The 13752-nt window shown below is 53.1% G+C and overlaps 1 protein-coding gene and 1 pseudogene across 4 annotated transcripts in view; one reads left to right on the top strand and one right to left on the bottom strand.

Moving 5' to 3' along the window:
- Slc6a6 (solute carrier family 6 member 6) overlaps positions 1–13752 on the bottom strand; it is an 80623-nt gene that overhangs the window by 20611 nt on the left and 46260 nt on the right. For all 4 annotated transcript variants that reach the window (XM_026788021.1, XM_005364890.3, XM_026788022.1 and 1 more), the window contains 4 exons: positions 8390–8522; positions 3698–3832; positions 2742–2845; positions 2496–2620 (listed from right to left, as the gene is read on the bottom strand). In XM_026788021.1, the coding sequence (XP_026643822.1) occupies positions 2496–2620; positions 2742–2845; positions 3698–3832; positions 8390–8522 (497 nt within the window). The remainder of the gene's footprint in view (positions 1–2495; positions 2621–2741; positions 2846–3697; positions 3833–8389; positions 8523–13752) is intronic.
- On the top strand, positions 10367–11284 carry LOC101987816 (annotated as a pseudogene).

Here is a 13752-nt window from a genome sequence, read left to right as displayed (position 1 = left end):
AAAACACCATTTTTTGGAACCAGAATTCACTTAATAAAGCATCAACAAGCCCAAGTGTGGCAGGGAGGGCGAGACTTACAATGCCATCTGAAAAACCCTGCTGAAACAATGACGGGAAGCAGCCAGCCACTGAAGGGGTCAGTAGAAGGGGTACTAGAAGATTCTGTAAGGGGGTGGGGGCTGGGAGCTGCTTACCAAGCCAGAAGCTGCTTGAATGAGCAAGATGGAGGGGAGAGGGCTGGGTGCAGAACATGTACCTCCCACCCAGGATATCGTGAAACACACTGGAGATCTAGTTAGAACCGAAAGGCATTCTGGTCTCCCTAAACTCCAAAGCTCTGACCCTGCCTGGCCTACCCCAAGAGTGAGGAATCAGGACTAGCCAACAACAAGACAGATGTTAAATGTGGTGACCCTGTCCCCCACAACACCTCTGCACCAGACGCTGTGAGCAGACTCAGTTCACTTATTTCTGCCTTTCACTTCAGACTTTCTCAAGCCGGTCTCAGGAGAGGGCCTAAGCACCCTTCTCTAAAACGACAGTGAACTGGGGGAGGGTAGAAGCCAAGAAAACTTAGGCCATTCTGATGCCCGCCAACACAGCACAGCTATGTCCTATCTAGGCTTCCTTTGGCTGGGCAATACCCGCGTTCGAATGCACTTTTCTTTGTTATAGTGCTCTCTAGAATCTTATGGAGTCACTGTCCCTCTTGCTGTGCTGGCTGCTCAGGCATCACTGTGGGGAAGGAGTGACGAAGTCTTGGAAGTGGATGAAAGAAGAAACAACCCGGACTGACCACATACGCAGCATGAAGATACCTGTTGTGTACAAAGACCTCCTCATTCTTTCCCCTCCCTAACAAGCTTCCTCTGTGCCCTTGGTGACACCCAGGTACAAGCAGAAAGAGCGACATTTGCAGAGGGGCTGGAAGTGGTACCTAGGCTCCATGCCTTGCCATATAACTTGCAACACAGGAGGCTGTGGAAGAAGTTCTTGTGCCCTGAGTCTCTCCTGCCTGTGGAGCCTGAGGACGGGCAGACAGTTCTTCTGAGTGTCCGGCTGGGACACAGTGCAACAGATACACATGCACAGTGTGGAGTTCACACTGGTGTGGGGGGGTCTGAGTTAGAGACTGGCAGCAGGCAGGGATGAGGGGTGCCTAGGTCCGAGGAGCCAGTAGGAAAGGCAAGGGCCACAGTAGAGGGCCCATCAGACACGCAGTGGGCGGGGACTCAGCATCCAGATACACTGCCTGTAGCCCTAGCCTGGCCCAGCCCGCTCAAGCAAGGCTCCTGCTTTGGGGTCCTTGATCTCATCTGAGACATGGGGACACAGTGTCAAAATACCCTCTGACCTTCCAATATGAGGGCTCAGGACTGGGAAACTGGGAATGACCTTGAGTTTCAAACCCAAGGAGCTCAAGGACAGAGAATGACAGGGACTTCGGGTACCTGGCCCTGGTCTGCAAAAACCCCAAGAATAACAATACACAGTCTGCCGCTATCTCACCCATCCCTGTGGCCTGAAGGGAACCGCAGCCCAGAGCTCTTGGCAGCCTCTAGAAGGTCCCGAGGGGCTGTGGGCCATTAGGTTAGGTTAGACAATACCTTACCATTCTCCAAGAGAACTGGGTGGGGAGGTGGCCCCTGTGGATTTCCACCCCAGAACCCCAGGTTCTACAAGGCTGAGTTGCAGGCTTAGGCCAAGGTCAAGTCCTCAAACCCAGACTTCTGAAACACCATGATGAGGTGGTAGGATTCTAGTTCATGTTGCAGAACAATCTTTCCTGGAGCTCAGAGTCTCATGTTGCTAAGGAAGGACCCAATCTGTGCAGAGCCCAGGAACCTAACATCGACCACTCATCTGTGACTGCAGGCGTCTTGAGTAGCAACCTGGGACCAACTGGCCCCCAATCCCTAAGGCAACAGTGTTCTCATAGCCTACCCCCAAATCAGCTCTGTCACAGTCCCTGGGTGGTGTTCCGTCCCTACCCTCTCACTCCTGGTGACTATGGTGGAGGCTGGGAGGGGTGAGGCTTGGTAAACAGACACAGGAAGGACGGAAGAGTGGATCGGCCCAGTTGGCGGAGCTCGCCGGGAGCAAAGGGCAGACCGCAGAAATGAAGGCTAAGGCGCCAGCAGTGCTGGTGATGGTGTGCTAGCTGTGGCTGAGCCTCAGCTGGACAGCAACTTCCATGGCTAAAGCCAGCGGTTGTTGGGGAAGGACTGAGGGCTGGAAGACCATGACTAAACCAGCCACCAATTCCCATCTCAACCGCCCGTGTTCCTCCCACCTTCAGTGGGCCAGGATGCACTGAAACCTTTAAATGTAGTCTTTGTACTCAGGTATGGGGGGCACGTCTTGAGGGGTGAGGGGATATCTATGTAAAAGCCAGGCTCCCTCCATCCCCCTGGGGTCTGGCTCCATGCCTGCAGTACTCATCTTACACACTAGGTGGCAGTGCCCACCACCACTGCCACCGACACCACCGTACCTGACTCAGCCACATCAGCAATGTCCACCCCTTGCTCTTGTGCCATGAAGCCCAGGATGGAAAAAATTGCGAAGCCAGACACAAAACTGGTACCACTGTTCAGGCATCCCAGCAGCATACAGTCCCTAAGTTACACACACGTCAGGGGGTAAGTTAATCACAACACAAGGAAGCCACGCTCCCTACTTCTCTTTTTCTTTAATCATCATTTCTAACGTTCACCGGGCCCGCCAGCGCGACACTTGCCTGTAAGAGTTATACTTGTACTTGTTGTAGCTTCCCAGTGAGGTCATGGCCCCCAAGCAGATGGCATAGGAAAAGAATATCTGGGTTCCGGCGTCAATCCATACCTGTGAGGGAGGGGAGGAAGAGCACTAGGGTGAGCAGGGGGATGGGAGGGGGCTGGCAATGTGAGGATTTTTGACCAACAATGACAAGGTCTACATGGGGATCCTCAGTGTTGATAGAACCCCAGAAAGCAGAGCCAGGTGCCTCTTCTCTGTGCATCAGCTAAAAGACCAGACTTTAACTCTGGGGTGACCAGTACCACTCCAGGAACCTCGGTATTTGTATTTACAGAATGTACCCCTAGCATAACTTTCCACACTCAGTACAACGTGATCTCTACTCCATCCACTCCGAGGCTGTCGCAGCCTACTCCTAGGTCAAGGCTGCTTTGATGGCTGTCAGGGAGCTGAAAGGCAGGCTTCATTTCTCCAGGCACTATTCCAGCAGCCATGGAAGGCGGCACGCCTACCTTCCCGGCTCACAGCTCAAGCTGGCCACCAACCCTGCTCTAGGGGATCAGAGACCCAGAAATGCTGGCCCCTGGGAGGCAACTGGAGAACTTGGGATTCTGGGACAAAGGTCTCAAAAGGCACACAAAAGCCTCCTGGGTTTCACCAACTCCTGACGCCCTTCAGCTATGTGCTGGGATGGGGGGACTTATAATATGACCCCCTTAACTGCCAACAATCCTAAGCCTCTCTCTCTCTCATCTGAGGATGCTGCCCTGAATACAGAGTCTCTAGTCTTGGCACAGGCGGAGCAGGAGCCCCTGCCTTAGCCAGTGCCATGCCTGAAGCCACAAGCCACCACTGGCCCAGTGGAAAAGTACTAGGCAGCAACTCTTGGCTACACCTGGGCATTAAAGAGCCACAAGAAACACTGCCACCTGCACCCTGAGCACCACCCTACCATACCTGTGGGTCCTCGAGGCGGCTGATGTCAGGGTACAGGTAGAATTTGATGCCTTCACCAGCACCTGGCAGGGTCAGTCCACGGACGAGCAGCACCAGAAGCATGGCAAACGGGAAAGTGGCGGTGAAGTAGACAACCTGGAGGGGCAAGAGGGGGTCAGGTAGACTGTGAGGCTGCAAGCCACACTGGAAACAGCAAGGACTCTGCAGACACGCTGGTGGTCTTAGCTGCTGTTGCTTAACCTCTCTGAACCTCTGTCACCCTTCCTAGACAGGCTATAATAATCTAACTTATAGATGGAAAAAAAAAATTAAATCCTGTGGATAATTTGCATAGCTCATCTAAGCTCAGAACAGGCAAGATGGAAAACAAATCCTCCCCACTTGGAAGAGCTGATCCTTAGGAGACAAACAAATACGGACAGCGTATAACTGAGAGTCACCTATCATTGCTATAGTCAACAGCCCAGTAGCTGTCACATGGCACCCAGCACACACTGACCGCCAGGACACTGGCAGTGTGACCCTGAGGTTAAGAATCAGAGGACTGGAGAGATTACTCAGCGGTTGAGAGCACTAGCTGCTTTTGCAGAGAACTGAGATCAGTTCCCAGCACCCACTGGGCAGCTCAGGACTTGAGTTCCAATGGATCTCGTACTCTCTTCTGGCTAACATAGGCACCAGACACATACATGTAGGCAAACTACACACACACATTTAAAAAGAAAGAACCAGGTGTGGATGCACACCTGTAGTCCCAGCACTCAGGAGGCTGAGGCGGGAACGTTCGGGGCTGCCTGGGGATACAGGGAGACAAGCGGCTCCCTGGGCCTTCTCTTCCTAAGAGATGCAGGACACAATGACTACTCTCCCTGGGACTCAGTTTCTTCTCTGAAATGAGGGCAAGAGTCACAGCAGCCCTTGTCAGGGGATGGATGAGGATTCACACAGTCAGACGATAGCAAATGGTTGTCAAGACACAGCTTGCTTAACCGTGACTTGAGAGGAGGTGGGTAGGAACTTCTCTAAGGTCATGGCCAGCTTACAGGAGACCCATGAGGTCACACTGTGTGTCCTATTAGGCCAGGGTCAGGGGTAAGGAAGGGACTGCCTGGTCCCATGAGCTATCTGGTCATGCTACTGCTGGGCTGTTAGCCTTTACAGGGGGTAGGTGACCTGAGGGAAGTCATCACTTTCTAGGGAGTCAAGCACCTCGGAGGGGAACTCAAGCATAGTGCCTGGCAACTGGTGGCCACTATCCGTCTCTAGATTTGGTCTCCCCATCTCGAGGTGAGAATCTTGGACTGGATAGGCTTAGGTTCCCTGCTCTGAGGCTGGTTGACCCAGAGGGTCCCCTGGAGCTGTCACTCATCTGTCCTACCTCTCACCCTCTGTCAAGGTCTGCAGGGAGTATCTGGAAATGCTCAACAACCCGAATGGTGGTGGCTGGTGGCATCCTACAAGGCGGAAGGCCCTCTCTTGCCTGACACTCCTCCCTGGATGCCTTCCCTCCTCCGGGCCGTGGTGTCCCCCAGTCACCCTTGTTTCTTTTTCCCTTGATGGACAGACGGACACCTGGGACAAAGGCCAGTCAGGAAGCCATTGAAAGGGTAAAAGAAAAAGAAAAAAAAACCCTGCCTGTCCCCTCCCTTCCTGTAGATAGGCGGGCAGCACCCCTGGCCAGGTCCCCTCTCTGAGGGCCTGCAAGGCCACACCCAAGTTGGTAAACAATAGCCACACACAGGAGTCCCTCAGGGGTCCCCAGAGAGCTACCGCTTCAAAGCAAGTGGACTGCAGCCAGAATCACTGGTGAGCTCGCGGGGGAGGGGGGCTCCCTGACTTGCCTCTTTAACAAGCACATACGTGATGCCTACCATGTGCCCAGTGTGGTGTTGTGAACTTAACACCAAACCAGAATGAGCTTAGGAACATTGCCACCCGCCCTTTCCCTTGCGAGGACACTGAGGGCCACACTGGCCAATGTCACCTGCCTGGAATCCCCAAATAGGAGGAGGTGTCAGCGGTGGGATCTGATCTAGGCCAAGTACTTTTGGGGCTCCCATATCTTCAGGTGTGTTACTGTTGTTGACAACCCTGTCCCGCTTCTCCAGCCATCTCTCCAGAAAGCCACCCTTGTTTGCAGCCTCTGCTGCTCCTTGGATGAGCCTGGGAGCCCTTCTCTCAACTTTTCCGTGACCGTCCCTTGGGATGCTCCAGGGAGAGGCTGGTGCCAGGCGCCACCATGGGCCCCTAACGGTGGCCCAGTAGGCCTTGCTGTGGGACGTGGTATTTTTCCACTCCTGTTGCTGATTCTCCACAGCTCCTCTGAGCTCCGGGCCAGAGCCCTTGAAGAAAATGCAGACTTAGCGGGCACCTCACCCACAGCACACTGGAAGCTAGTGGGCTCAAGAGGGAGCTAGCTTCCAGCCTCCTGATATTCAACTTTACTTGGGAGCAGATGGCCTGGGCATCACGAGTCATTCAGTCAATCAATCATTCACTTTACACCAGGGGAAACTGAGGCTGAGCAGGTGAGAGGGATTTGCAAAGTCATTCTGTGTGTAGGAGCAGAGCTGAGAACAAACCCAGGTCAGGCACTGTCTGCCCTGCAGAGTGACCGCAGACCCAGCTGTGCACAGGTCCAGGCCCTTCCTGGGTGAGTGTTGGCAGGCTGTGTCCTTGTGAGGACATGCACGAACATGCCTGGCTTCTGCTTCGCTGCACCTGCAGCTCAGCACAGGGATGAGGCTGAGAGTGGGGAAAAGAGAGCTGTCATGAGTTCAAATCCCAGTTTGGCCACTGATGAGCTGTGTGGCATTGGGAAAGTTAGTTAAGCTCTCTGAACCTCAGTTTCTATTGTACAGGATCGGAGAACTTCTGGAGGATTAAAAGAGCTGCCATCCAGCACTGAGAGGCCATGTGAACATCCCAGCTACCTGGCTTGTTGAAGAAGGAAGACTGAGGCTGAGTTTGGGACCAATTTCAGACCCTCAGAGTTGGAGAGGCCAAAGCCAAGCACCTGAACTTGGGCCCTGGGGCATCTGGGGCCCAGGCCCCCATCCATCACCCTCCTGTCTCCTGGACTAAGTTAGCCACAGAAGCAGGCTTGGCCAGGACAAGGGCTCAGCCCCCATGGCTGGGAGCCTGGTCTGCAGCCAGGGCTGGAAGCTGAAGCCAGCCAGCGGGTGGGCCTCTGGACGGGTAGGCGGCCAGGCGGACAGTCTCTAAGGGCCTCTCAGCATTGAGCTGGAGGAAGTCCACAGAGCTGTTTGTCTTGGCTTCTCTGACCCATCAGGCCTACTATTGTTCTAGGAACCGCGCGTGCCCCACAGAGCAGGGTGTAGCTCAGGGTAGGTTGGGGGGAGGCAAAGGGACGGGGGGGGGGGGGAACTCCGGCCAGTCAATTTTCACAGGAGTCTCAGATGCAGCCTGGTACCCTTTATTTGGCCTTGGATCTGTCTCCATAGTGTGCTGTGTCTCAAATATTGCTGACTGGTAGACATCAACCTCCTCCATCAGACTGGGGGCTTCCTATGTCCTGGTCAGAAGCACAACAGGTCATTTCCACTGACCATTGCCTCTGCCTGCAATAAGCCCCTCAGATACTCAACTCTCTACACCTCGCTAGTCTTCGCTTGGTCACCTCAGTAGCCCTTGTCTGGCTCACCTATAAAAGAACCTTATACTGCTTTCTTCTCTCCTGTAACCCTTGGCACCCCTGTCCCATGTTCAACTCTCTGCAGCCAAGCTTTTCCCAGCCAGCCCCAGATGTTGCACACCATAGATCCCCTCACCCTGTTTCTAAGACAGGAGGCTCAAAGGACATCAGGGCACCCCTGAACACGGCTGGTGCTCTCCAGCACGCTCAGCACCACAGCTCCTTGGACACTCTGCGGCAGCGGGCAGAAGGCAATTGGTGCTTACTCAAGGGAAGGGGTCAGGCCCACTGGTCCACAGACCTGAAGTACTAGGCATACCTCCCTCAACCCTCATGTTCACTGTTCAACAGCCCAGGGGACAGGCTCGGGGGAGGGGCTGCTCTAGGACAAGCTGCCTGACCTCTTCTGAGCCTCAGTTTCCTCACTGTTTAGAGGAAGGCAACGTACGAACTCCCAGGACTGCGGGTGAGAAGGGAGCACAGTAGACAGGGTCCTAAGGAGACAGGTGACACCATGTCAGGTTCTCTCTCTCTGCCTGTCCTATGAGATGATGCTAGCAGGGTGTGGTCCAGGTCTGGCTGACTTCCCTTCAGACTGAGGTTCAGTACAGCGGAGGGCTCTGCACCCCAGTACAGAGACAGTGATACAGGGCAGCTAAACAGCCTTGCTTCAACATCTGTCCTAAACCGGGGAGGGGGTGTTGTTGGCCCGCTTTGCAAAGCTAAGGTGCACACTGTGGGCTGATGGATGGCCACAGTCGGGCTGCCAACTGGCCTCTGGCTCAGTGAGCCTTGCTCATCATACCAACATCAGGGAACAGGGTGACCGCTGGTGACGCAGACTCAGCGGGGGATACCTGGCTGCACACCAGTCACGAGGTCACTAAGCCCCCGACACCACACGGGGCTATGTGCCTGCCTGTCAGAGCTCTCCTGTGTCCCGACATGGGCCCTCCTCCAGGGGTAGAGCTCCCTCTGTGAGGAGAAGCTGTTCGCAGTACAGCTATCCCTGAGGCAGGGGCCAGGGGTTCACTCACCTTGCCTGTGGATCGAACACCCTTCCAGATGCAGAAAAAACAGACAAGCCAGACTAAGAGGAGGCAGAGCGCAAGGTCCCATTTCAGAGCGCCTGGGTGGTCGATTCCAGAGGACAAGCTGAGCACATTACGCCTTTGGGGAAAGAGAACAAGAGGTCAGGAGCTGGGGGCCACCTGGCAGCAAAGCCAGCATGGGCAAAGTCCTAGGTTCTGTCTCCGACAAAATAAAATACAAAATGTTCATTTTCATTCCAGCACCAGGGAGGCTGAGGCAGGACTGCCTCGAATCTGAGGCAGGCCTGGGCTCCATAGTGACTTCCAGGCTGTGACCTTGTCTCAAAAATAAGTAAGTAAATTAATTAACTAAAGCAAGATAAATCAGCACCTGTCCACATCTCAGTGGTAGCCCCCACCCAGGCACCACATGTGTGTAACTTGGGACCCACTTGTCAGGAAGACAGTGGAGGGACTAGGAGAGCAGGGCAGCCAAGAAACTGCAGAATCCTTGTAAGGTGACCTCAGCCTCAACCCAGCCAGGCCATGGGCAAGTCCAAGTCTCCATTTCCTCCTTTGTAAAATGGATCCTGGTTTGTGTGGTGAGAAGGCTCAGCCTGTAAAGAAGCTTGTGGCCAAGCCTGCTGTGATCTGGGGCCTGCATGGAGGAAGGAAAGGACTGACTCTTCCAGGCTGTTCTTTGACTTCACACACACACACACACACACACACACACACACACACACACACACACACACGATGTTTTTTAAGTGGAGAATGATTATCTGCAGGACATGTGGACAACGTCCAATTTCAACTGTAGGCCAAACACAAGGTTCCAATCTCTGCTTCTGTCCAGTTGCTAACCTAGGCAAGCTACCTAACCACCCTAGACCTCTGTCTCAGTATGTAAATGGGGGTGGATCCCCCTCCCAGTACCTTTTGTCCTAACTTCCTTGATTTAACTCTGACTTTTATCTGGGGATGGAGGCACACACCTATAATCTCTGGCTGAGGCAGAAGGATTGCGAGTTCTAGGTCACCCAGGGCTACATAGTCAGATCCTGTTTCAAAAAACAAATTAAATCAATGGAAAACAAAAAAAAACTAACCCTGCATGTTATCTAGATTGTTCCCAAAGTATAAGCCTAAAAAAAGGCAAAGTGGGTTCTATATGGGCACAAGGTACCCATCTTGCGGAAGTAACTCATGAGGAAAATACCACAGGAATGCCCAACACCACACCAAAGTCTGGAGGTGGCTGACCCCTGACACACCTGGTCACATGACTGCAGGACAAGCATGCCCACAGAAGCTGCTGGCATACAGCGGGTGCTTAAGTAGTGCTGGCTTCCTCCCTCCTTCCCTGCCAGAGTTTTGGAGCTCTCTGGAGGAGGCAGGTCTATAACTTTCAGGACAACGCCCAGGGAGAAGAGGCTGCTAACCTGCTCAGAGTCACACAGCGGAGCTGGGGTCTGTGGAGTCAGAGACCTCCAGACATCTTTGTCACCTGGCCCCTCCCCACAGGGAAGGAACCAGAGGAGGCAGTGCAGGGTGCTCACAGTCAAGATGACCATGAAACCTGCGGCCCAGGTACGCTGTGTCCTGCAGCACCCATGCTGAGCATGCAGATCTCGCTCTTCTCCAGGCCTCCAGGTTAAATGCCACCCAGGCTTTGAGCTGCCAACCACAGCAGAAAGAACACAGGGCCCCACACTCCAGGAGAGTCCCAGACAAAGCCAGCCCTTACAGTTGCAGGCAGGTCCCTGTCCCAGGGCACCCTCTGAACAGGTGGAGACTATACAAGCCTCAGTTTGAAAACAGGTAGTGCCAGCTTCTGCCCAGGGTGCTACTTGGGAAAGCATTCTAGGATGTTCTAAGCTTTCAGTGAGTTAATGGAACCCCACAGTCAGGAAGCCAGCTGGGTCTTAATACCCTCTGAACCAGGACCTTTTGGCCTATTTCCTCCCGAAAAGCCTCAACATAGGGATTTTGAATAAATCCAAGGATCCTTCTCAAACGGCCTTCAAGCAACATATTTGGCCCACAGTCATTGTTCCCAGGACCCAGGATGACACCTAGGACACCACAGGATCCATCAAACACCCATGGAATAAATGAACCACCCAGGAGGAGAACCAAGTCTCATACTACTAGGTCCATGCAACAGGAGGAACCCCCAAGCCTAAAGGAGGGGCAACATTAGTGCCCCTCACCATGTGGCTGGAAGAGTGTGTGACTGACACACAGGAGACAGAAGCCTGCAGAATCTGACTACTTCTTGCCTTTTCCATTGATCTCAGTCAATTCATGGGGTAGAACTCATTCACCGCATTTCACAGATGGGAAAACCAAGGCTTGAAGGGTCAATTTGCCCACACTGGCAAAGCCACTAAAACTCCAGGCCTGCCTGCGTCCCAAGGCACAACAACATGTTCTGATTTTAAAATAAGATAGCGCCTGCTTTTCAGAAGGACCTCCAAGGCGTTCTCGCTCCCCAGCCATCTTGGCGACTGGTCTTGGTTGGGGGCCATCCCGCACCTAAGGCAGGAAGATGGTGGCTGCAAAGAAGACAAAAAAGTCTCTGGAGTCGATCAACTCTAGGCTCCAACTTGTTATGAAAAGTGGCAAGTCCGCCCTGGGATATATACAGACTCTGAAGATGATCAGACAGGGCAAAGCGAAATTGGTGATCCTCGCCAACAACGGCCCCATTCTGAGGAATCTGAAATAGAATACTATGCCATGTTGGCTAAAACTGGTGCCCATCACTACAGTGACAATAACATTGAATTGGGCACAGCACTACGCTACAGAGCATGCACACCAGCTATCACTGACCCAGGCGATTCTGGCATTATGAGAAGCATGCCAGAATAGACAGGCGAAAGCAAACCATGAAAGTTTTCCTTTAATAAAACTTTACCAAGCTCCTTTAAAAGAAAAAAAGAAAAGAAAAGAAGAAGGAGGAGGAGGAGTAATAAGAGGAGGAGGACCTCCAGGTGCTGGAAGGCAGGCTCAAAGATTAAGAGCACTGGCTGCTCTTACAGAGGATCTGGGTCCAATTCCCAGCACCCACATGGCAGCTCACAACCATGCATAACTCCAGTTCCAGGGGATATTGCACCCTCTTCTGATTTTTGGGGCATTAGACACACAAATAGTACATATATGCACACAGGCAAAACACCTATAGATATAAAATACAATTAAAAATTTAAATAATAAATGAAAGGGCCCTCCAGCCCTCCACTATGAGCTGGAATCATCTGGTGGCTCAGGGCGGCATCCTAGGGTACCTTCACAAAGCAGGCTAACAGCCAACCACATGCAGCTGGGCCCCTGCCAAGCTGAGACCTGGCAGCACCACAGAACAAAAAGCCCTTCCCATTCAACATTCAACACTTGGGTGCCAGCCATGGAAGCTCAGAGTACAGGGAGAAATGGCCCACACTAGTGTGAACAGGCCACATCAGGGGAGAAGAACATGGCCCTTTTTCACACCTTCACACATGCAGCCTTTTCCCTGGCCTGCCCTCTGCAAGTGTGCCCGCTGCAGCTGATGCTCCAGGGGTCTTGCTGTAGCACCCATCTAACCCGCTTCCCTTCCCCGCCGACTCTGACCACCCCGTGGACAACAGGCTAGCATAGCCTACTCAATTAATGATTGGCCACGAGACCGCCATGTCTCTCTGTTCTTTGGGGCAATCCATCATGAAGCTCAAAACTCCAAAGTCAGATCCTGCTTGTCCTGAGAACCCCATCCAGGTCATGACTCCCTTTCTACCGATCCCCACCACCCTGCTAGGCAAAGCCCAACAGTGCCCACTGCTGCCAGGCACTGCCAAGTAGAGTTGCTTTTGGCAGCCGAGACAAGCAAACTGAGTCCTTTTATCCCTCTGCTGCCGGAGACAGTCCCTGCAAGGTGGCATCCACTGACATTTCAAGGTGGATTTTCCCTGACCCAGTAGCTAGCTCCATTCCCAAGACTATCTCCTATCATTCTACCAGCCTGGGGATCCACAGACAAAGCATTCAACAGGAAGTGATCAGGGTGCCCCTCTGTAGGGTAGAGCAAGCCTTGGGGCAGGCTCATGTCAAGTTCTTGATGTGCGGATAAAGTAGCATAAAGGACTGAGTGAGCCTGCAGAACAGGGGGCATCCGCCCAAGAACAGCTGCTGTGATAGGGAGAACCAGAGCATACACCAGTGAGTAGGCCCTGGGGACTGGGGACTCAGCAATAAATGCAGCTATTTTGCTGTGTGAGTATTCATATGTTCATACATGTATATATACATATACACACATTATAGACTTTGGGGGGCGGTGTCGAGACAGGGTTTCACTGTGTAGTCCTGGTTGTCCTGGAACTTGTCTTGTCGACCAGGCTAGCCTTGAACTCACAGAGTTCCGCCTGCCTTGGTCTCCAGAGTACTGGGATTAAAGGTGTGTGCCACCCCTTCACCCCACCCTGGCTAGACTTTTTTTTTTCTGAGACCGAGTCTCACATAGCCCAGGCTGGCCTTCAACGGTTGATCTTCTTGCCTCCACCTGAAATTACGCAGTATTGAAGTGTCATCAGACTTCACATAACTTGCCAGGGCCATAAAATGTCCTAGGAATAGAAGGAGTAAGTCTGTTAATCAGGCTCTGACAGACCCAGAGTGGGGGACAGAGTGGGAGAGTAGTCAGAGGGACCGTCCACTAGTCCTCTCTGTGAGCTCCCTCCAAGGGGGATTCACGGATCCCCTGGGCCTTCTCACTGCACCGGTGCGTGCCAGAGGTTGCCACACCCTTGTGGGTGCCTCCTAAACACCTGCTTCCCCCATGATGCCCTGCTCAGGCCCTACTGTACCCCAAAGTCACTACAGCAACTTCTTCCCAGCCTACTAAATTCTCTGCACTTGTCAGAGGGACCCCACAGTATCTGTGAGGCCAGCTCACATCCTTGGCTCCACATCCTCCCATGGCTCCAGCCTCCCTCCTAACATGTCCCTCTCACCTTTCACTCCAATGTTGTTGCTTTAAAGAATGCAGGGAGTACCTAACAAGAAGACTAGAGTAGCAAACAGACAGGAAGCCAGACATCATGGGTGTAGAGCCATCCACTCTACCTCCCTTCCTCACCTGCCCCTTGACTTCTTACTCAGGGGCGGAGTGTGGTCCCTGAACTGTTGCTTCCTCAGCTACGATTCCGCCATTCACAGACAGTCTCTTTCCAGGTTTCTGTTCTGATGCACTTTTCCCAGGGGCAACCACTATTCTGGGACACCCTTCATCAAGAGCACCCTAGCCCTCTCCTTCCCCGGTGCTGGTTCCGCTGTCCGCACTTTCCCATTCTGACCTTCCTTTCTGACTAGTTGATATG

The sequence above is a fragment of the Microtus ochrogaster genome, unplaced genomic scaffold (genome assembly GCF_000317375.1).
Source record: "Microtus ochrogaster isolate Prairie Vole_2 unplaced genomic scaffold, MicOch1.0 UNK1, whole genome shotgun sequence".
Taxonomy (NCBI): domain Eukaryota; kingdom Metazoa; phylum Chordata; class Mammalia; order Rodentia; family Cricetidae; genus Microtus; species Microtus ochrogaster.
Note: the sequence above shows the minus strand (reverse complement) of the source record. Positions and strands in the feature narration are given on the sequence as shown.